This window comes from Corvus hawaiiensis, chromosome 4 (assembly GCF_020740725.1).
Source record: "Corvus hawaiiensis isolate bCorHaw1 chromosome 4, bCorHaw1.pri.cur, whole genome shotgun sequence".
NCBI lineage: Eukaryota > Metazoa > Chordata > Aves > Passeriformes > Corvidae > Corvus > Corvus hawaiiensis.
In genome coordinates, this window is record NC_063216.1 from 52,951,733 (window position 1) to 52,977,302 (window position 25,570).

The following is a 25,570-nucleotide window of genomic DNA, read 5'->3' on the forward strand; positions in this document are numbered from 1 at the left end:
GTAAATGAAAAGGTTTCCCCTAGAAGTGGTTTCATTCTGCTCTCAAGATCACACTACCTGATGATCAATAATTGGCCACTAGTGAGCTGTTTACAGGTCTGGGGCCCTAGTATCATCCTATGCCAGTACTTTGAAGGTGTCAGTTATGGTCACATGTCTTTACTCTTCTGTGTTCCATTTTAGTCCAGGGTTATAGTTAGTTAACTCTACACAGAGTAACTACATGTTATAGCTATTTGTTAAATACAAAGCATATATACCAAGGTGGATTACACCACACAACTGCACAAAACTAAGTAAGAGAGATAATAAAGCAAATGAAATTTATTATTTTGTCATTAGATATATGCTTTTACAAGTCAGAACAAATCTCCAGGCAGGGTAAGAGAAGTCCAGCCAGCCAAAGCCAGATAGGTAATGAGGACCTTGTTGGCAGCTAAACACAAAGCCTGTGGCCAGTTACAAGCCACAGAAAACCCATATTCATGGGTTTATGAAAATGCAATACACTTGCTAAAGAAAGTAGACACCCATCATGACTGAGGAACCATGCAATTGTAATAAAAACCATGGGGACAAGGTACTTTAAAAAGATGGAATTATTAATTTTACAACGGACTACAGTTTATATGCTTATTATAAATCGAGTTACCAGAATATCAATGAGCATTAAGTAACATAATTTAAAACATACTGACACATCACATTCAGATTTTCAGAAGGGTGCAGATTCAGCTGAAGAGGGATTCCCTCAGGCACATTGCAAAACAAAGTAGACTGAAGAGGAACTGACAAGTTTAAACATATCACCCTTAAACTAAAAGAGAGGGGATACAGACTACATAATAGGGGGAAATTCTTTACGGTGAGGGTGGTGAGTCACTGAAAAAAGATGCTTAGAGAAATTGTGGATGTCCCATTCCTGGAAGTGTTCTAGACCAGGTTAAATTGGGCTCTGGGCAACCTGATCTAGTGGGTTGTATCCCTGCCAACAGCAGGGGGACTGCACACAGCAAAATTATTAGCTTTAGAAAAAAATTCCAGCATTTTATGATGGGACAGCTGTTCACAGACAAAGCAAATAGAGATCTCCAACATGCCACCATACACTGCATCTGACTGTGGTTGATATGATAGGACCACTGCACCATCTATAAAACCTAGGAGCCATCCAAAACTTCATAACTATACATTTTCCATTTCTAGAACATTAGGAGCTAAAACATAACAATGAAAATGATTATCCAGTCTCTGAAGGACTGGCACATTTTCTTTAATAAGGTATGTAGCCTATCTTTGTTCCCTCAGAAAAAGCTTCAATTACCTCCCTAGTGGTAATTAAAACCTCTTGTGTTAGCTATTATTCCTTATTTACCCCAGTTTTGAAACTACTACTACAATACTCTGTAAGGGACTGCAAATAGATATGCTTTTATTTCTTTTGCAAGCACATGAAATTTCTTACTGTTAACTTGTACTAAATTTCAACACAACACAGATTATTTTTATCATTCAGATGAAAGAGAATGCAGAAAATTGACAAGCTGCTGAATAAGCATCCCAGATTTTTGTTAGATTTGTCATTTTACCTTCAAACAGCTTTTGTACTGCATTATTGATTTCTGCACATAGTTATGACAAAAGGCATCTGTTCATTATTCTTATAGACCCTTTATTTGCATTTGAGCTTCTGGGAGGAGGGGAAGGAATGTACATTCAGCTACTATCTACTGGCAGCAGAGAATCCTAGATCATATTAAGAAGAAAATACCCAGCAGCTGCTCAGGAAGCCGACAGAAGAAAAAAAAACAAACCTCAGACAGAATGTTATTCAGCACTGTTTTTATTTTAAGAAAGGTAATAAAATGAGGCATGTGTCCAAATAAAGCTGCCTAAAGGTGTTAAGGGTTTTCTGAAGGTTTACAGGTGTTCCCATTTCCAGTAGCATTTTAAGTGCAAAGGTAAAACCAGTAGATTTTCACAATGTTATTGGCAAACAAATGATTTATTGATTTAACATGATCTGGGACAAATAATTGTATAAATCTTGGCCACAGAAAAACTTTATGTAGAAAATCCCACAAATTACAGTCTGGGAATAGACAGATTAAAAAGGAGAGGTAGATTCTGTCCTTGATGGCCTTTTTGAAGACTTCATTCTGATTAATTTGAATTATCAAAGGAAACTCCAAACTCTTCTTTTCCTCAGCTTTAATTCTGGGGTTTAGCTCAGTAAAAGAAGAATGCATGAATGCCATTGCAACATTGTGACAGCTTTCTCAGAGCTCCTGTACCCAAGACTTTTGTCAGAAATGCCCTCAAGTGTATAAAGTAGGGATATTTTCTTCTTCAAATGGAACATAAACACTTAAATGCAAATTACATTTAACTGTCATAGGAAAGCTAGCTTGGAATTTTTTTACAGGGTAGATGGTAGAACCTCAAGTATTTCCTCAAAAGGCTAAATTAATATTATAAGCACCTAGCCTAACTTCCATATAAAGACAATAGATTTCAGAAATAATGTCTCCAGTTCTTACCTTAGCAAGCCCACGGCTGCCCTTTTCTATTAACAATTCACAGGGCACGTTAGCATCCATTTGCACACTACAGTGTTATATTGCAAAGGTGAACCATCTTGCATTTTAAAATTACATTTTTACCAACAGGATGGTTAGCTAGAATATTATGGAGTGCGCAAAATACACCATTTTGAGAATTTAAGTGTTTTATATTGCTTCTAGTGCAAATAACAGACAAAAGGTTCCAAGGAAACACATTTTCTCCTTCATGAAGTGTAGCACTTCATGCAAACAGAATTGTATTAGGAATTTAGCTACTTGCATTCCAATTATGCATCTTTTTTCAAAGGAAACAGATGTTTAACAGGTGCCTGAACAAAATGTTAAAAACCAAATCCCCACCAACATAAGAACCTAGGTAACAATTGTGAAGAACTTGTAAATAGATTCTTTGAAGGCACTAAAATCATGCATATATATTCTATAATTCATTATTTGAAATAGTGTTATGAGTTTTTATTTTTTTAGTAGATAAAACAAGGAAAATCAATACTCCCAACAAGTAGAACAAATTTTAGGAAAAGGTTTATAAAAACATAACCCAACTCCAAGATTGAAATATGAACCAGCTATTGTTATTATGTAGCCTTAGCTTATGCCGCCTTAGTTAGGAATTTCTGGGTTTAAATTGGGTGCCACTTGAATCACGTACAGCAACAGTGTGTCCAGCAGGACCAGGGTAGTGATTGTTCCCCTGTCCTTGGCATTGGTGAGGCCACACCTCAAATACTGTGCTCAGTTTTGGGCTCTTCACTACAGGAAGAAAATTGAGGTGCTGGAGTATGTCCAGAGAAGGGCAACAGAGTTTGTTAAGGGTCTGGAGCACAATTTTTATGAGGAGCAGCTGAGGGAGCTGGAGTTGTTTAACCTGGAGAAAAGGAAGCTGAGGGGAGACCTTATCACTCTCTACAACTACCTGAAAGGAGGTTGCAGGGAGGTGGGGCTCTGTCTCTACTCTCAAGTTACAAGCAATAAGAGGAAACTGCCTCCAGTTGTACCAGGGGAGCTTTAGATTGGATATTAGGAAAAAATTCTTCATGAAAAGGGTTGTCAAGCATGGAAAAGGCTGTCCAGAGAAGTGCTTGCGTCACTATCCCTGGAGATATTTACAAGACCTACTTGGCAGTGCTGGGTTAATGGTTGGACTCAATGATCTTAAGAGTCTTTTCCAACCTAAACCATTCTATCATTCTATAATTGCAGTACTGACTCGAACAACAAGTCATAGTTTCTACTGAATGTAAGATGCCCCTGACAGTATCACCATGGCACATTTTTCATTCTTCTCTAAAAACAAATCTTTTAGCAACAGTGAAGAGAACAACATGAATTTAACTCCATTACACCCTTATCTCTTCAGGGCCGAATGATCTTGGAACAACGCTTCATGTGCAAAATTCTTTATATGTCTAATTTTTTGGCTTTAGCATTTTTTGAGAACAAAAAAGAATGCCTTAATTAGCTGTATACTTAGTGAAGCATACATGAGCAGTATTCCTATTTTAAAGGTATTTTAAACAGCAGCCTTCAGTGACAACTAGTTCTTAAACACATCAGACTGGAATACGCATAATCTCCTTGTCACAAAACAAAGATTAAAAATGACAGATTTATAACTTGTCCTAGAACTAGAGTAACTAAGCAATGCACTTGCTATTTAAATGTTAAGTGATGTGAAGATAAAAAATACATTTCAAAGCAACGCTGACACCTGAGAACCCTGTAGATAAAATACAAACATTGGAAACTTTTCTGTGATTAATTATATGCCCAGGAGTTACCTAAGAGTTACGTACTTCATTCTGTTTTACCTTCTTTGTCAAGTTCATGTTACTGCTCCTGCTATCATTCCTCCTCACTGTTTCCCAGTCACTGCTCCAGTCAATTCTCCACTGTAAGCCTATGCTTTCTTTTTGGCTAAAACTCATAGCTGTCTCTAGCAGGGATACACATTCAGTTTCCCATCTGACGTTTCTTGCGCTGATTCACAGGAAAAAGATCTCATTGCAACAACTCTGAGTGTGGTAACGCTGTGAACTGCTGGGGTAGTCTCATGCAAACATAGTCACATTTCTTCGGGTGTCTAGAAAAGACTTTCAGTTACCACAGCTCTATTCCTAGAAATATTGTAAACTTATACTGAGCTACCGATTCCCTGCTGCATTTGATCTCTTGTAGCTTTTCATTTTACAAGTGTGAAAAAATTATGCTCCTAGATTAAGGGGCCTCTGCAGTTTCTCCCCTGCAAGGTAAACAGTGACTCTAACAGGCTTCCTGCTCCACATCAAGGAATTTGTAAGCCAAAGCTTACTTTATGTGAAATGGGAAATCAAACAGACCCAGTATACGTTTCTTTAAATTTCTCAGTGTTTGACAGTAACCATGGAGAAAGGATATCATTAGAGTGCCAAGGGGCTGCTGAACCCAGGTAAATAGGCATGAGAAGACCCCAAAGCCCATATCACTGTTTCTAACCATCTCCATTGCCATACTTGTCTCAGAACTTGCATCTTGTCAGATGAGTTCATACACTGGGCTCATCTACCTCACGTCTTTTCTGACCAAGCCTTATATTACCACTGAGCCAGACTGACTTAGTGGCAACTGACAGGTATACTGAGGGAAAAAAGTCCCACATATGAGGTGAAAATAGTTCCCTAAACCAAAGGATGTTTTATGAAACTTACTTTAGATTGGTTGAATTAAAATTTAAAGTATTTGCCTCTGAATGAGCAACCTCACTGAACTTCAAAAATGTTAGATCTCACTTTGAGGTTGGTTTCTCTTTCAGTTGTTGTTGGACCACAAATCCCTGAGGACCCTTCCAGCCTAACTTACTGTATGATCTGATGAATAACTTTCCTCCTTAAGATGACAGATTGTCTTTCCTCATGATATTGTTAGCAAATATCTGTCAACACATGGGTTTCAAGTCCTCCATGCTTCAGTCGGGGCATTCTAGTTTCAAGCACTCACATAAATTAATGTATAATTAAAAGTGTTTCCAGTGGAGTTGCAAAGTTTGGCATTGCTACCACAGAATACATCACACTGCATTCAGTAAAAATGCAATTAAGTTACATCACTCGTCTAGTTCATCAGAACATTCCAAGATAACGGCACAGGGAAAGACTTTCCCATCTCATTAGTTATTTTCATGGAATCCACACAAGAGTTCAAAGCTACAAAGCAGCTAGATGTGTTTATAATTTCTTATATCAGTAATTTAATCTCTATAGAACATGAAAGGATTTTCACCTCCTTTGCTGTCACAACTGAAAAGCACACGTATCCTTTTCTCAGCTCCCAAGAATTACTGCATCAGGCACATGCAACTTTTCAAGACTTCTTATAAGGAAATCCTAATCGGCATTTACAGAGAAGCTTACACTTGAGACTATTCAGAGCCTAATGGAAAAAGCAGAGCAAAACAGAATGTCCTGCAAATCCTTAAAAGTAAGTTATTCAGTCTTTCTTTTCATAGGAACGTTAAGAAAAACAAATTTGTAGTGCATTTCATCAATATTTAAATATTATTTTTATCAGGTAACCCATTGGGGAGAATATTCGTACATAACATGAGATCCAGGCTTTCTCCTCTGTAGGATTTGGTAAGAGGACATGAATACAGATCACACTTAAGAAAATCATGCTCTACTCAGAAGGCTTTAGAGCCACTTCCACTTTCCCCATGGCACCATGAATATTTTCAGATCATATACGAAGTTGAATAGTTGCTGCGGGGAAGTTGGAGAAGCCAAGCAATTAGCATGCTCATCTGGGACATGGAAGACTGACTGAAAATCCTTTTCCAAATCAGATCTCTGATTCTACAGATACAAAAATAGAAATGTGCTATTCTCCTCATAAAACTGATGCAATTAAGTGTGACGTACATGCAGGAATATTATTTTTTCCACTGCTTTTTGCATTTTAAAACAAAGTAATCAGCTTCTAATTCTAAGAAAAAAATATTATGCAAAAAATAGATTTTACAGCCAGCTCTGCTCCAGAAATTATTAAAGCCTGGTTTGTTTAATAATGACATTCCACAAATACCATAAACGCAGTGTAAGAAATAACAATGCTACTGAATGCAGCAAATGTTGTACAATTTGGCCTTTGCAATAATGGTTTGATCTCCTACAATAGGGAACCAGGTGTTTTCTAGTAATGTGATACCTCACACCAGCTGCAAAGACCAGTGGTGAATGGGAATTGCATCCATTACCTGCTACTCCACTCTCTGTTAGATTGGAAATTCATGCAGAAAACATATTCCAGTTCTCACTTCAGCAAAGGATACTAAATTTTCCATGAGAGTGTGTCTTTCCATTCCTGCACCACCAAGAAGAGGTAAGGGGATGAACATCTGTCCCCTGCTCCTTTCTGGGCTTTATTAAGAAGCAAAAGTCATTTGCCTTTATTTGATCCTTTTTAGACACAAGTTGAGAAAAAGATGCAAGAGGACTCTATACTTAAGAACCATCATGAGCTGAAGCAGAAAAAGTAGGTGTTTGGGAGTGGGGGGTTGAGTGGCAAATACAAACGCTATAGTCTGTCACTATGCATTTTAAAGCAGGACACTCAAAGTACATTTTGAGTTCCTTTTTAGATTGCCCCAAAAACTGAAAGATTTTTTTTTTTCCTGAAGAATATTATGAACTATCTGATAAACTATTTTAGCAGGGAGACACAACAATTTGTGTAAACTAAAGACTTTGTAAAATCTCATGACTTGAAAGAAACTGTAAAGGAATATGAAGAGGGAACAAGCCTAGAGAATAAACAACAGTCTGAAGCATCTTTGCTGTTTGTTATTTTTACCGTGCTTCCTTTCTAAGTCTTTTTTAAATGTTCAAGGTGATTTGAAAAGGACAAGTGTGACATAAACCAAAAAATCAAGTTTTCCTACATCTGGCTCATACCTACAACAGTTCCTAAAGGAGAGAAAAGACCTCTCTCTCTCCTATAATGCAAGGTGTTATCCTTTTTTGACAACAACAAGGTGATAGCCGAAGCTAATGAGGCTTCAGAACCAGCCACTCAACACTATCACAGAAAAAGACAGCAAATGAAAAATAAGAAGTAGTGTAACAACAATATTTTCCATGAGGTGTCAGCAGAAGTATCCGAACATATTGCTAAAACCTTGCAAGTGCTTTTTAAGGCTGCTAAGGAGTCACAGGAGAATGAATTTCGTGTGTGTGATATAAATAGCCTTCCATAGTTTATCTTTCAGTTGCTCGGTACTCTAAGTAGCATTACTGCTCACTTCCTCCTTCTCTCTCCAACCTTCACATCTACTACTGGAATTCTGTGCTGATCTTCCCTCTCTGCCTCCCCTACTCTGACAAACTTTTTCAAAATGTAACTAATCTTCCATTTACCTTTAGTTTCCAGCCCCCTGCAACCCCTGCGAAAAAATTAATGTGCAATGTCTTTCATGTTGAATATTCACATAATTAAGAGTATTCAAATTTATCCAATGTCTCCTAAGAACTGCACATTTAACTATGACATTTCTTGAGAGAAAAATAAGATTAGCAATGTATCACAGAGTAAGCATATATTGCATGGACAGTCAGAACAACCAAGAATAAGTTTCTTCTTGATGAATATCATTAACATATTTAAGAAGCATGTTAATGTTTAAACATTAAACTTACTCAGTAATGTACTCTTCTATTTGCAGTACATGATTTTTATATTTCTTGTCCAATAAGATCTATGATATTCTAAACCTTAAATATATATATATATGGCCATGTTATATGAGAAAATAATAGAATTAGAAATGGTTAAATATATAACTTCAGTCTTGATAAATAACATGAGGTTTTATGTGCTTCTTGGTTGTCCACTAAAGATTGTTAAACATACATTTTCAAAATAAACATTATGCTTGAAATCAAGTTAAAGAAGCCTGCAATATATAGTTAGGTAAAGAAGCATGAGGCCTACTACATGAAAGACATTACAAATACAATATACCGGAACCTTCAAAATGAGATTTTTCTATAGTCATATTTCAACTAATCAACATTTCACAGGGAAAACCAACATTTGAATATAGGGACAATAGACTCATAAGCCTCCATTTCAGGTTTCATTTCAAGTTTGACTCCATCTTTGAATTACAGAATTCAGAAAAAGTTAGCAAGTTGATATTAAAAAAGAAAACAAAAAATGCAAATTCAACATCTTCTGTGAGTCAAACCACCATCTCATAATAACAAAGCTCAGTTGTGCTTTGTTTCCTTAAGTCTCACACACAAATTTATTTCAGTGACAGTTCCAGTAACATACAGCTGACTGTGGAGGACTACTGGCAAGTTCTTAAATTACAACTCTGCATCTTGCTCAGCTGGAATTCAAAGCTACCAGTAAGAATGCAGACTGCACATTCATTTTTTTCTGAAGTTTAATATATACTTGTTCTGGCCTCAGCCACGAGGGGGTGAAGCCTGGAGCCCTGTGGGCGTGTCTAGGTTGCTATTCTATACCAGCTACATCATCGATGCTGTGGAACCAAGGAACTCTGGCTTCCAGGAAGGAGTGGTGTGGCTTCAGGTCAAGAAAAAGCCTGGAGGGAGGGGCAAACTCATCCACCATTGCTGACTGTTGCCCATTCACATTTTGCATGTGAATCACCCTCTTTTGTACACTTTTGTTATTAATGTTGCTGCTGTTTCTTTTTCTTATCTCATTGCTCTTTACAGTAAGTTGTCATCCCAGGATCTCTGCCTTTCTGTATATCCCACCTGCGGGGGGAGAAGAGTGGCTTGTGGTTTTCTTTTTAGTGTGAGTACTAAATTGGGGAATACCATTCCTAAAACACGACAGTAATGTCAATGGCAAATTTTATATTCCTGATGAAAATGTGAAGCAGAAATGTCAAGCAATACAGATCAATAATTTGATCAGCTCCAGAACTGAACTCCAGCAAACTCCTCAGAATAAAAGTTTACATTAAATAGTTCCTTGACGAAAGTTCAGTGACTTTTTATTATTAAATGTGCACATGAACAGCAGCATTGTACATTTTCATCTGACTATTTTTCTCTATGTGCAAAAATGTTTCTTCCATAGATGTTAGTCCTTCTAAAATAGAGCTACTTCATTTGCAAACTAAGAAACCCCTAAGAATGCAAACAGAAAGGTGGCAAATTACTCACCTGCATTGGAGCCTGTCAAGTTGTAACGCGCATTCAGCTTTTTAATGATATTTTCATGGATCTGATACCAGTCACTCTCTGTGTTGCACCTAGAAAAATGATAACTTTTTTAATTCTGAAATGGGAACACAAGTTTATCAGACCAACTTCACAACATATCCCTAAATAAATCCTCTTTAGCTCATGAAACAAATAACACAATAGGAGCTAAAGCCCCATGAAACTGCCTGTCTCAATGGAAAGAGTGCCCTTACCATTTGAGAAAGGCACCATGAAATACCTGCTTCGTGTGGCAAAGGATGGGAGAAAGATAGGAACAATTATGCTGAGGAACTCAGCCATGACCAAGTTCATTTCTGTATGGATCTATCCTTCAGGGCTAACCCACACAGAAACCTATCTTGTGACGCTCGAAAGGAGACACAGGACCCAGAGCTGGTCTTAGCAGACAGAAGAATCTGTGCTATACACTTCAAAGTTACTTTAAAAGTTTGTGATCTGCAGGAGGTAGTCAGTGAAAGAGCAAAGTACATTTCAGTATACATTTAGAAAATACCTGGTTTTCCATAAGGAAAATGTTCTAATGATCACTTTTCAAAAGTTTAGACTTGAGTTAGCCTTAGCATTAAATCTGGTTTCTAGTGATAATTCTTCTTCCATTGTTTTTGTTATTTTAAAACAAGCAGGTAAAATTTAAAAAAAAACAAAATATAATAGGCAGACAAACCTAACAATTTGTTAACCAATAGTGAACACTTATGTGACTTAAATGTTCTGGGAGTCTAAGTAAGAGCCAGCCCACCTGTCCACTGTTACATTAAACTGTTTTTCTGCAGCACTGATTTCAGCAGTTCTAACTCAAGACAGATGGAAACAGAGGAAAGACATCCATGACTTCAAGATTTGAGTGCTATCCCTAGGAGGGGCAGAACTTTCTCGTGCACATGGTGTGTCCCAGGTATAGGTAGTTAGAATAGACCACTCCACGAAACAGTTCCTACTGTAATGTCCAAGATCAGCAGGAAATTACATACATTGAGTTGCTACTAGAAAATTGAACTTTCTTCCAATTGCTATCAGCCAAAATACACTATTTAATCAAGCATTCATTTTTAAATCTACTTTTGATTTTTCATTCTCCAGCACTAACTGCCTTTTATATTTTTGTTATTCCCATTATATAGTTGCTTCATTTCACAAAAAGATACTCTGCCTGCTTTTTTTCTGTAGTTACAAAGTACTTCCACAAGATGCCTAGGCAGCACAAGGCACTTAAATAAGTCCTAAAAGCGCTTTATGTTACCATAATAAGAGAGTTCCAGAATAATGTTAAAAATGCCAAAACATACACCAATACCTAAAAAGATGCAGCCTTTATCTTTAATATCATCCCACTTTATAAACACACCTGTAGAACTAGCCAAAATTTCCACACTATGATAAAAAAAACCCAAAAAACCAAAAAAAACAGCTACTGTGCATTTTTGGAACAGAAAGGAGGTAGAGCTATTTACTCACACTGCACTTAACCCCACTGATTCTGATGCAAAATGACTCTAAGGTACTTTCAAAAATTAAGAAAAAAACCATTTCTTACATGTAGACTTTTAAGACGAGGTCATCCTTTGAATCTCCTGCCAGCAAATCTGCAATACTGAGAACTGCACAGCCAAAGGGCCGTCTATATTGTACATTGCAGGCATTTTTCTTTTCTCCAGCTCCCATTCGTCCTGCCAAACAAAACACATATTTGATGCATAATCCATGGAACTGCTCTCCAAACCACAGAAGGGAGGCAGCAAGCAATCCAGCTCAGACAATGCCAAGTATACTCTCGTTGGGAACCTGATCCATCTTTATACTACACTCAGATAACAAATGGTACAGCAAGCCCACTCAATATGTGGTGATCTTGAAAGGTCTCAGACCAGAGCTTCTCCTCATCCTCTCATGACCCCCACTCAACAAACACCCACTTTGTAATACCCAGTCATAGAAACCTCATGACACTATCAAATTAAATTTAGAGCTCAGACATGACAGTGTTCAACATTCACAGTCTCGTAAGAATTATTTTACTGTGCCTGTTGCTACCCATCATTTATGTGAGAGGTGTTGTGATTGAGCCATTACAATTTAGTAATCAAATGCTGTTTCCTTATAGGCAACTGGAAAGCAAGGAGATAACTGACCAGTTGCAGAAGAATGAAGAAGAAGAGATGAAACACAGGGAGAAAAGATGACAAAGAGCAGAAGAACAATTTATGGTAAGGAAAGAAAGAAGGCAGTCAAGGGAAAGAGATTTGAAACAAGATGTTTTTTCTAGGCCTTTTCTATTTGATTTAAATACAATTTATCAATCTTCTTGCTGTGTTCCTGGCATTTGAAACTGCCCTCTTTCTATCCATTTTATTCAATTGTGCACTAGCAGCTATGTATCTTTCCCACCAAGTCTTAATTTCTGACAAAAAAAACCCCTATGGCTGCAGCTGCTGCAGGGCAATGTCTCCCACAAATATCCCTATGCATCACAGCAGCTTGTAGAATAATGGTTCATTTTCACACCATAAAGCAGATGAATGTTATTTTAACTTTTTAATATTTCAGTGGTTCATGTATAAACTTGACTATGAATATATTTAAAAATTATACAACTGGAAAAATCATACTCTTTAATATTCTTTAAAATATTTATTCTTCTAATGGTACTTACAATCAGAGTTTACCATATCTTTTCTAAAACCTTGCCAATAAAAACAAAACACTGTATTTTGATGAAATATCAAATCATCATAAAAACGCAAGGAAAATTATTTCTCAAAGTCATAAAATAAAGCTTACTTTGTAAGAAGTTGTTTCTGAACTCAGCACAAGTTACAGCAACTATACTTCAAACCAAAATGTCTTTCAAAAATAGGAAAAAGAGTTATATTTAGCACTGTACTGATGCAACTAGAAGCAATTTACAAAGAAAACAATATATCTAAGATATCAGAAGCAGACCCAAAGATTATTGTTTCACATCAGTACAGCCCAGAGGATAACTTCTTAAAATAAGTACCTAACACAAATGTACACTTTTCTTCTCCACTTTTTCCTAGAGGACTTGATATCTGTCTGCAGCATCAGAGATTAAAATTTTTATGAAATATTGTCCATTTTTCCCTCTCGCCCTTTCTAAAGCAGTCAGGGAGAAGACAAAATTCATCTGAACAATTTCAGATATACATCAGGTATTATATACAAATTAGGTACACTAAACGTCCAGGCAAGTTTTTCTTTGTTCAAAGGATGCTTGAAATTACAAGAATGGACTCCCCAATGACAACTCCATCATCTTAGCACAGTTCATATTTGACACTTTCATTTTGTTTTGTGATAGTAACAAAGTATACTGCCTCTAAACTCAGTTAGCAGTATACTTGATAAATAACATAAAACAATGCTGAGAAAGCCAAAGCAATTTTTCCAACAAAACTCGGGCATTTTCTTTTCCAAAAATTTATTCAGAAGTCTAGCTATTATAAAAAACCCAAAAGCTAGCTCCAAGCAGTTTTCTTTTATTTACTGTCACATGTCTAACAAATACAAGATTATACCTACCTATTCGGATGATGTGCACAGTGATATAGATGTCCTTCCTGAGTTCACTGCTACCCAAATCCTGCACAAGATCAGAACCTCATTATTTATGACTCCTGATTAAAACGCGACATTTAAAGAGATCTGTACACACTGCTTTCGCTGCCAGTGAAAGTGATAAATGAACAGTGAGTTCATTTATACAGCATTGACAAATCCCTTCAACACTTTAAATTGGCAGTCATGCACTCAAAATGAGTGTCCTAAAATATCATGGTTAGAATTTCCTGTAATGTAGCAAAATCAGTGGGAGGGCACAAGAGACTTGTTGTGTGCCTTGAAAAGCAGTGATGCATTTGTGCAATTCCAAATATTCTGGAAGTACAGCAAGTGCTGCACAAACAATCGTTTGGGTGTAAAAAGTACAAGGAGGAAACATAACTGGTCCTTGTTGCAGAGAGAACGACCAGTACATACGCCTGTGTGGAAGTCCAAGGAGTGTCCACATACTGCCAGAAAACTTTCAAGTTGGGATTTCACCCATACCCTTCAGCCCCTCAAACCAGCCCTTTGAGTTGATGTTCATAGCAATGTACAAGCTTAGGGAGCAGTTCTGAGTCAACCACAGAATAACAATTTAATCCAACTTCTATTTTCAACATCTAGCACAAAAAAAGATTGAGACTAGGAAGAACTCACCACAAAGAGAGAACAGTGTCTTTCAGGCTTTTCTGGACATTTTGGCAAACCATTTCTATTCAGTCTTAAAAAAAATCTTTCACTGTAAGAAAACAAATATGACAGATATGTTGAACAACACTACAGCAAAAGCAGATCTCATTTTGATCTTATTTTCAGATGCAACCTTCCTCAAGATACAAACGAATGAAACAATTTCTTTCTGAAAGTCTCAATAAAAAAAAGGGAGACACAAGTGAAGGGCAGTGATTAACTTAATCACCTAACAAAATTACTAAATCGCAATACAAAATAGAAGACTGATTGTCATTTGGAAGAATGATATTGTATATCCTAGTACACAGAAACACAAGCAATAAAATCCATTTATCCTAAAACTAAAATTAGATGTGTAGTAAGTTGGTATTGATTCTTGCTAAACAAATGTCAACATCACCATGCTTGTATTCAACCAATATTCTTTTTCATATGTAGGATGATGATTGTAGGAGACATTTTTCTTACGCAACTCTATTAAAAACTCTCACTACAGTACACTGATTTTAGCAGTTTTGTAAAGAGTCTTGAAAGTTCCAGCAGGGAAAATTTCATTTTTGAAATCCTGTTTTGCAATCGACAGTGAGGTGTTAAATGCTGCAGCTGATATAAGTACCAATACTGCTAGTAGGGAGGTGCAGAGAATTCTTATTTCCAAATAGAAGAGGGCACAAGACCTCACTGGAAGAGAAATTACTTTTTGAAATATTTCCATTAGATAGTAGGATTTATGGATAATCTCTAAGCAAACCTGGGAATTCATGTACAGCAATATGATGAAAAAGCAAATTTTCCATGCTTTGGATAATTTTCTCTAAGACAAGAGGCCTCACAAGAAATGTAACAATCACATTTCTGTAATGATAAATGTGGAAGATGGGAAAGGCAAGTAAGTGTTATATACATTTCCCCTCACCCTCTCACCTCCAGCTCCATCTGGCCAGACACGAGTCTGGATGTCCTGTAATGGTCAAATCAGAAATAAAATTTCCTAAGTACAACAAGTTTTTTTTCTCAGCTGTATCCACATCTTCTCCTTGTTCCGGAAGCTAAACATGGTTTACCACTGCTCTATATCAAGCATAGTTTTTCAAAATCTAGCTGGAAAATCACTAGGAATATGTTGGATAAGATCCAGCTCAATAGAGACTAATTAAATCTTTATTGCACCAGCATTTGCCTTGTAGAAAATCTGCATCGATCATTCACAGAATCAGTCATTCACATGGAAAGGGACCTCAAAGGGCCTCTCTGTCCAAACTCATGCTCAAAGCAGAGTCGGCTGTAAGGTCAGATGAGCTTGCTGAGAGCTTCAGCCAGGCGGGTCATGAAAACCTTCAGCTATGGAAACCACAAAGGCTCTCTGAAAAACCCATTCCAGTGTCTGACTGTCCTCAATTTTTTCTTTACATCCAGATGCACATTCTCTTGCTTCATTGTATATCCCTTGTCTCTCATTGTCCCACCATGCACTGTTGATGTTATTGATCTTCTGTAGGTAAATGGGGACAAACTTTTTACCACGGACTGTTGCCACAGAACAAGGGGTAATGATTATAAACTAAAAGAGGGTTGATTCAGATTAGAAATAAGAAAGAATTTTTTTACAATGGCAGCGGTAAAATACTGGAACAGGTTTTCCAGCGAGGTAATAGATGCCCCACCCATGGAAATATTCAGTCAGATTGTGCAGGGCTCTGACCAGCAAGACTCCAAGACTCTATGATCTTGGAGGACTTTTCCAACCTTAATGATTCTGCAATGATGTCCCAGCTCATCACATGGGGGCTGAACTAGAAAAGTCCCTTCTGACTCAAAACATTCTATGCATCTATGATTATTCTGTGATTTTAATTCCCCTCAAAACTGCTGCTTCTCCAGTCTGAACAAGCCCCACAGCCTCAACCTCATGTTCCAGGGCAGGAGCTCCTGTCCACAAAGAATGTGAGGCCTTCTGCTGAACTCACTTCAGCTCATTAATATTGGTCTTGTACTGAAGGACCCAAAACTGGCATGGTCTGACCAATGCTGAGCAGGGATGATCGCTTCCCATAAGTAACGGGCTAAGTTCTTTTTGACGCAACCCAGGATACTGTCACACACAGGAGCACATTTCTTAAGAGCTATGTCTGGAGAATGCTTTATGTTTCTATGTGCCAGCTATCCAGGCCGAACCTGTAAATACTTAAAACTTTCTTACTGTGATTCTTTGAAAACTTTTGTGCAATCTTCAGCTGTACAGCTTTTTTATCAGATGCCTTAAAAGGCAGAACCTAAGGAACAATAGTTAAGCTCACGCATCAAAGTACATGAAAATGTTATTTCCTGAGCAAAATGCTATTTTTCTCATTCATGTTTCATGATACAGCAAACTTCTGCAGCTTAGGTCTCCATGAGAGCATTAAAATTGAGTTTTAAAGACTGTTTATGTAAGTGTATTTTTACAGAGAAACAAGTTCGTATTTTGCTGTTGATTTACAACTGGTTTCAAAATCATTATGCCCTTTCATTTAGAATTTAGCTCATTTGCAATATTGGAAAATACAGTAAAAAAAAAGTGCAGAGCTTTGTTTATAAGTCTCACACAAAGTTACTGTACATTGAACAAGAATTATTAATTATATTGCCAAAGTAGATAAAAGTTTTAGGAGCCCATTATGTGTGGCACCATGCCAAATCAAATACAAATGAAAAAGTCTTTGTTTCAGCACTAATACAGCTTCTGTGCACTGAAGCCTGCAGTGCATTGGTACGCATCAATAAAAATTTGGCCAGTAAAGGTGATTCTGAATTTCACCGCTTTATCTTCAGTCTGTACAATTTAAAAGTAATACATACATATATATACACACCACATTTCACCATGTATTTGCCTTTAAAACAAATGCTAGATATGTTGGTTCAAAGAAAAATACTATTCATAAACTTCATTGTTTACCTGTTAACTGGGAAATATATTTAACTGGGAGTGTACTCTGTATTTAATTAAATTTACATTCCACACAAACAAAGGCACATCTTTTGAAAGCTTCCTATTCACTGTCCACTACAATATGAAATTTTCAAGCTCTACTTATACTCACAGATCATGAGATTATGATTCACAACACAACTAAAAGCCAAGACTTTTGTGATGCCACAAAGAAATATACTGATTGCAACCAATATGTAATGGTTATGCAGATCTACTTCCCTCATTTGAATTTGAAATTTTGTTTCACTGAAGCAGAGGACCCAGTGTCATAGGTTAGCAAGCATAGTCCCGGAAGGGACGTCCTTGCTAAGGGGTGCTTACAGTTTCCTCTGGGAACTGATAGAACCTATCAGCTGGCCAGTTTGAATATGGACAATTCTCTAAGCCACTTAAAGTTGTGACCACCTCTGTGATCCACATTTAAGAATAGGCAAACTCCCCCTCCAAGCTCTCTCTCGTTTCCGGCGCTGGCACAGGTGGCTGCGGGCCCCGTGTGGGGGCCAGCGGGCCCGGCCAGGCCCTGCTTGGGCCAGGCCAGGCCGGGCTATGGCCATCCTGGAGCCGATGGACCTGTTCCAGCCGTGGAACCCCCCCCACTGCCTTGCCGTGGGCAGCCGGAGCGGCTCGGCTCTCCCCCCTCTCCACTGCGATAAGAAAAATTCAACATTCCAGCTGCAAAGCTGCAAGGCCGAGGTGAGATTAACCCTTTTTATTGCTGTGAAGAGCTGAAAACCTGAGGGAAGAGAGAGAGGAGATGCTTAAAGCTGAAATTCTGTTGTGAAGCTATGATATATCAGAGTATCCCGTTGTAATTCCATGAAGATATGGGGGGTGGAGTGTTCAGCTCGTAAGCAGAAGCACCTGCGCTGAGATAGGCAGATGCTGACGCAGCTGTAATTTCATGAGAAGTTTGGACAGGGAGAGATGGACCAGATGAGGACTTTTGCTCCAAACGGGAAAGGAGAAAACCTCAATCCCTAGAGATGAACCAGATGAGGACTTTTGCTCCAAATGGGAAAGGAGAAAACCTCAGTTCCTAGAGATGCTCCCAGAGTAGTCCTAACGATGAAGATGATGAAGACCCTTTGCTCCCAGGGAAGGAGAAGGGCCTCTGTTTTTGTTTCTGAACGGCTCAACCTTAAAATTGTACCCCAAAAAACTTCAAGAGTGGACCCTCAAAAGCAGTTGCGGGAAAAGCTGCAAGTCGGGGGAAAGGACTCACACGCAGGCGGAGAGACTCCTCTTCCTAAATGGACTGAACAATATTTGGAAGTGGGTGGCTGTCTCATTGTGATACTGTTTTCATAGCATGAGCAAGAAGAGACTTCTCTTTCTAAATGGACTAAACAAGGTTATTATGGAAGTGGTAAACAGACTGAACATCTTAAGGGTTGTCTTTTCACATTGTCAGTGGGAGAAGGGAGGAAGGTGGGGGGAGGAGGAGAGTTCTGAAGGTGGTATAATTTTTTTTTTTTTCCTTCTTTTAGGTCTGTTAATAAACTTCTTTATATTCTTTCAAGTTTGGTGCCTGCTTTGCATTTCTCCTAATTCTTATCTCACAGCAGATAAACAGTAATGAGTATTTTGGACCAAACCACTACACTAAATTGGTGTTTCCGCCCGGTTCAAACCGAACCCGCGACACCCAGTGCCAATAAAAAAAGCAAACCAAAACCAACAAATAAAAAAAAAAACAACCAACCCCCCACTAAAAAAAAACCCCAGAAAACAAACAAACAAAAAACCCCCCAACTTAATCCTTGTTTGGTGCTTTATGATACCTTTTTTTCACTAGAAACATATGACAGTACCAGTTACAGCTCAGATAAAAATGGTTATCTTTGAACATTTCCAGGGAGCAAATGCAAGCAGTTAGACTTGTAAGATTACAAGACAAAAATGGCAATGTTATATCTACGTACATAGAGCATGGGCATTTATATACCATTTCAAAGGATTTCGGTAGAGACAAACAGGTTAGAAAAAGTGCTAAGGAAAGTAAACAGCCTTCATAAAATAAAGACAGACTTCCCAAGATCTGAAAGCTTGGCTTCAAACAGCAGTAAAAATCTCAAGAGGGTTAAATCTAGAGCTAGTATCTTACTGCACAGCAGTTTTCTCATCAGTCAGCTACACATACATAGATACAGCAAGTACACACAGCAACACAGAAATACCTCTTCTTTGTATTAGGATTATTTGATTTTCGTTTAGACTACAACACATTTTTTATGAGCACCAATCTCACCACTTAAACGTGCTGTACACATTTAAACTCATCTGTCTTCCCACTGAAAATAAGGAAATATCTAATGCTGGAGAGAATAAGAAGGTCAGCAAGGGATTTTTGTACTGTAACTTCTTATGTATTAGCAGAGTAACAATGTGTTCCAAATCTGCAGGCTTAACAGATGCATTTTAAAGAAACATGGCTGAAAACTGTTATATTTTCATATGTGACCCCTATTTCCTTAGTATTAGCAGGAAAATATTACCAGTCACATGATACCAGTCTAGACAGATTGCCTGCTGTATGATTTATAAACACACTACTGAAAAAAAAAATCCAGCCAGATTTATACCACATGGCATATTCTTGTGGCAAAACTATGACATCAGTCATAGCTCTCAGTACAGCTCCACTTTCAGACATCTTTATAAATGCTCTCTAGTTGAAAATAGTTTACAGTGATTTCCAAAGTAAATAATGAGGGGCAATGAGAGAATTCTGCCACATAATTCACCACCTCAAGTTTATTACATTCCAGAACACTGTTAATGGATGCTCATTAGGAACTTCAATTTGAATTTACTTCATTTACAGTTTCATAAAACCCAGATCAGGCATAAAATGTTACCCTCATACTTAGTGGTGAAATACAGAGGAATATTGTACAACATATCATAAGTTACTGAAAGATCATAAAGCCTAAAGTATATCCTTAATCAGCAAATAACAGTGATAAATGTGGCAACATGACTTAGCAGTACCAGCTGATCCACAGCAAGTCAGCCCCAGTATTTCATCTTTTATGTACTTAAAAAACCATTCCCAAATTTCTAACTGTAAAATACAGGCAATAAGCAAAGGGGGACAGAAAAGGAAGAATGAGTACTATAAAGATAAGATGTCAGCCAATCTCAGATAAAAATCAAAGCAAAAATACTAACAAAAATAAATAAAACAATCATATGATGGTACATTGAAGCTTATCTTTCTGTCCCCTAGCCCCATGGTGACAACATGAGGGAAGAAGAAGAAAAAAAACGTTCAAAGAATGTTCCTAGATTTATGCAGTGGAGCCCAATTTTCCTTGGCTAGATGTAAAGTTAACAAGAAAAAGAGAAAGCAGAAAAGGAGACTGGAGGAAAAGTAAAACAGACTTATATAGCTAAATCAAGCTCCTGCTCTCATCCTCTTTTACCCTTTATTAACTGAAGACAGCATTGAGAAATTTGTTTTTATTACTACAGTTTTTATGAACACACCCAACATTATTTTAGATATTTGCAGCTGTATTTTAACTGAAAGATGGCATCACACATTTCTTAAAAGAGTGAGAAAGCAATAATTTTAAATTATTTTTCATGACGTACCAGGAGCCAGAGGAAGATGACAGTTTAAAAACAGAATACTGTTTTTAGGAATCTATCAGCAGGTATTTAAAACTGAAGAAAAAACATATACCAGAAGCTGGAGCCTTCAGTGATCTTAGTCTGCCACCACAGATAAACATTTTTGCATCACAGCATTACCAGTGCACAGACCTACATACCCTTTAAGCTGAATTACAGTTTTGATTATTATCCTAGTCACTGACTAAGGTAACAGCATGGATACAACCAGATTTGCAGTATTTTCCCCCAAATATGGAAATTAAACCTGAAGAGAGCAGGAGGAATTGTTAAAGTCAAGGGAAACAACAGCATTTAAGAAAATTCCCCTTCCTCCAACACCACCTGGCTTCTTATGTATTCAATGCCATTTGGAGGTTTCCAAGCAGCAAGTCTGTATTTTATGTCAATCCTAACATGCCTTTCGCTGGTAGCCAGTGTGACTGCAACATGTTCTTAGTGAGATGATCTGTAAACCAACTATATATAAACATACAGAGATATATATACACATACAGACACCACTGGTGCTCAATACATCTCATGGTTACCTAAATCTGGTACATACATGTCATGGCTGGCCCACAATTCCAACACTGCATTCATTTCTGAATGTAGCTAATCGTTTAAGCTCCACCAGCTACATGACAGGTCACCTTTTGCAGTGTTTTCATCATCACATTTAAAAACAGCTATATCTCCTGTCAGTGTTCAAGTTTTACAACAGAATCAGAAAGAGGGTTATTTGTTAATGCATATGAGCGACATAATCAATACCACAGGCTCCTCTGGCTTGGGATGGTTTGTCTTCTTTAAAAATGTGTCTAACTACACAAGCCCAGATACAAGATCTATATAAGCTAGCACCCTTAGTCCAACTACAGCAAGTAGAAGATATTTGAGAAAGAATCTTTAAACAGTGGATGGGAAAGTGGATTTGTTTCACTGAACATGGCTCTTCCTGAGAGGAACTGAGCTACATCAAGAAATACAACTAATTTCTAACACACCCTCAGTTCTGGGAGGGCTTATGAAATATATTATTAAAATCAGACTCTGTCTACCTATAAAATATAACACCAAACCGTCTCAGAAGCATTTGCTTGCTAGACTACACTTGTGGCTTTTTTTTTAAGGAATTTATTCCTACCATATCTACTTCATTCTACTTACTCACAAAAGTAATTTGTTGTAAAGTCACACGCAGCAGCTCCCATACAAAGGCTGAATAGGACAGTCAAGGCCATCAGGCCAAAGCAAAGATCATTGCTGAAACACCAACTCCTCAAAAAATACTCGTACTAGCCTGAAGAAAAATGTTAATTCTCTTGCAATTCAAGAATAGACAGTATTTAAAGAGCAATTTATCAAAACTGTCTCATTAATGACAACAAATTACACAGCATTGCAAAAAAGTCAGATAAAATGAATGATTTGTAAAAGGGCTGTGGTTTAACCCCAGCTGGTAGCTCAGCTACCAGCTCACTCCCCCGCAGTGGGGTGGGGGAGAGAATTGGAAGGGTAAAAGTCAGAAAACTTGTGGGTTAATATAAAGGCAGTTAAACAGATAAAGCAGAAGCCACACACACGAGCAAAGCAAACAAGGAATTCATTCATCACTTCCCATGGGGAGGCAGGTGTCCAGCCATTACCAGGAAAACAGGGCTCCATGAGAGGTAACAGTGGGTAAGGAAGACAACTACCATTACTCCAACCCCTTTCCTTCTTTATTTTCCCCCAGCTCCATATGCTGAGCATGATGTCTTATGGTGTGGGATATCCCTGTGGTCAGTTGGGGTCAGCTGTCCCAGTTGTGTCCCCTCCCAACTCCTCATACACCCCCAGCCTCCTCACTGGCAGGATGGGGTGAGAAGCAGAAAAGGACTTAACCCTGTGTAAGCTCTGCTTAGTAATAGCTAAAACATCCCTGTATGCCCAGCACTGTCCTCAGAACCAACCCGAAACACAGCCCCCTACCAGCTACTGTAAAGAAAATGAACACTACTCCAGCCAAAACCAGCACAAAACAGAAGCGTTACTAAAACAGCTAGAACCTCTTACAAACCAGGACGAAGTGTTTTGATCCCCTGGTGTCGTGGGTAACACAAAATGTTATTGTATCCCTGTGGTGGGCACCATCTCGGAAAGCGTCAGACGCCATTCTCCCTTTGTCTCCCTACGCGGTCAGCAGTGGGGGCCACCATCTTAGGAGGGGGTGGTACCCTGCCAGTTTGGGTAATCTCTTCATTCCCCCAATGTTCCTGACTTTTAGCAATTCCGTATCTAGTGATTATTTACTTTCATTTTTTTGCCTGTTGCTGTTCTGCTTGTTAAGTAAACTATTATTTTTTTCACTGATACCTACTCACATTTCTTCCTTATTGGTGGAAAGGGATTGGTTGAAACTAAGGAGAGGAAACTCATTTTGGAGTGTGCACCCCTTTAAATTGTCCTAAACCAAGATACCTGGCAATGAAGGTTAATCTTAATCTGTAGAAAAGATCTTCTTACAGAAACTACCACAAAGCCAAAACATTTGGCAGGAGGATACAGTTGTGTCAAACATTCCTTTCATGCACCTTCTTGCCACCACTCTTGCATGAATCCCATCTGCTTATACTATTGTTGTTGATGAGTATGTAAAACTGAGCTATGAGTAGAATTACTTAATTGTGAGAGAGAAATGAAATATATATTTGCTACTGATATTGGTATCCCTGCCCATGGCAGGGAGGGTGGAACTAGATGATCTTTTTGGTACCCTTCTAACCAAATCCATTCCATGATTGTCTGGTATCTGAAATCTAAAAAAATTTAAAATATTAATAGGCAAAAAGGAGAAAAAGGATAGATCTGTAGAAATATCTCTAAGATACCAACCCACTGCTTTTGAAATTTCTTATTGGTCCTGGCATGTTCCTGTGAAGAGTTTCTAAATCCAAAACAGATTTCAGGTCAAAATGTGAAATCAGACTTAGGGAAAGAATAAAAAGACAAAAGTAAGCTTGAATACCCATGGAATACCTAAGAGGCTCAAGTTCCTGTGTTTGCTTATGGAATGTTGATTATTTTATGGGTCAGTAAAATAGCTATAGTGAGCAACTGTTTTGCTATGTAAAACAACAAATGACAATGTACTAAACAGGGCACACTGACTGACTGGGCCAGTGCTTCAGTGTTCTCGCCTCTGGAGGAACTCCACAGCAGCCAGTTCAAGACAGTAGTCTCAAGCAAAACAGCAGAATTCAATTGAGGCACATCACTTTTCCAGTCTGACTGGAACAAAGAAACGATCTTTTTGCTAAACTCCACTGACAATTCCTACTCCAAAACATCTCCACATCTAGGATCCAAGCAGAAAGACTTTAATGACTATGCTACTCCTGCCAAGGCTAACTGCCTATATATGCCCTGACTATATTCCTGCACATAGGAATTTTTCTGCTCACAATGAGTAACTGGAAAAAATGATGCACTTTTTCTGAAGGGAAACTTTTGAACAAGTTTCTGGAGCTTCAGGCTTCTCTTTTAAGCTGCTTTTTGTAAGCCCAATTACAGTCACACTAATACATTCTTATCCACAAGAATGGGCAAATTACCATATTCTAGAGCCAGTAAGGAAATAATTAAGCCTGATTATATATTGTGTATATGTATACATATATCAATATATAGGATGATATAATTTTAAAAAAATAGCAATCATATTCAGAAATGCACATACCAAGTTAGCCATCTAAAGACGTATTTTTATTGCAAATGCATAGAAGATTGGTACAAGAGTAGTGGCTGCTCTCTTGTCAAAGTGACCTTTATGTTTTCTTTGAGGTGTTTCAACCTTCCTGCTAAAATTAGGACTAACTCTTGAATAAGCAGAAGTAAATAAAACTAGGCTGGTTTTGTTTTATTTTGCTTCTAAGGAGTGACAAACCAGAGCAGTAAGTGACTAAAGTAGAATGGAGGACTCCTTTAAGAGTCTGCTAGGCAGAAGAACCAAGATGTTTTATCTCTGCTGCATCTATGAGGCACATATATATATATATATATTTTTATATATATACACACACACATATATACATATATGCACTGATTCTGTGTAATTCGCTTTAGCACTGTTTTAATACTGTGAAAGATAAGATATTTTTGTGAACAAGGCACAAGAAATTGAAAACAACACTGAACTACCCTATGCTGTGATCCACTAAAAGTGCAATTATGCTTTTGTGGAAATACTGTAACAGAAAAGTAGCCCTAAGCTAATTCATTGCTTCTGGGTCCCATGGGTTGTTCCCTTTACCAGTAATGCTGCTAGTTCCTCTAGCTTAAATCCCCACCCTGCCTATCAGGCACATTTGCATGCAGAAAGTCAAGATCCAAGAGTACTTCAAGACAAAAAGCATCCATGGATAATGCAGAGGTATCTGAGCAATGATTTCCAAGGAACAGTATTAACAAAGTGAAGGTTAAACACACTAAAAACAGTATTTTAAGGGGAAAAGGTAGTCTATCACCTAATGATAGATTAAAAATTTTAAGGAGCACCTGGATTGTGCTCCTTATATAAATAATTCACGTTGCTGAAAAAGTACACCAAAGTCCAGTCCGAACTCTGCCTCTAGTCACTGCTCACTCCTCCCAGAAATTCTGTGCTATTGGTACCAGGTAATTACGCCTGAGGCACAGTTAAAACACATTCCTCAATAACTCAAAAATACAACATCCACTTTTTTTCCCCCCAGAATCATACTAATTCTCATAGATAATGTTAGAAACAAACCTCTGTCTTTATGCAGGGTTATTTATTAATAGAGCCTCTGAATTTCCATGACATTCAAACACAAAACTTAAATATCAAACAATCAGATATATAAAAAGAAACCATATGCAGAAGCAGAAAATCTTAA

General features: G+C 37.8%; 1 protein-coding gene across 5 annotated transcripts in view; it reads right to left on the reverse strand.

The window, feature by feature from the left end:
- Positions 1–25,570, reverse strand: part of DOCK4 (dedicator of cytokinesis 4) — a 233,386-nt gene that overhangs the window by 107,778 nt on the left and 100,038 nt on the right. For all 5 annotated transcript variants that reach the window (XM_048300556.1, XM_048300554.1, XM_048300555.1 and 2 more), the window contains 4 exons: positions 14,042–14,123; positions 13,364–13,424; positions 11,358–11,490; positions 9,761–9,849 (listed from right to left, as the gene is read on the reverse strand). In XM_048300556.1, coding sequence (XP_048156513.1) covers positions 9,761–9,849; positions 11,358–11,490; positions 13,364–13,424; positions 14,042–14,123 — 365 coding nt within the window. The remainder of the gene's footprint in view (positions 1–9,760; positions 9,850–11,357; positions 11,491–13,363; positions 13,425–14,041; positions 14,124–25,570) is intronic.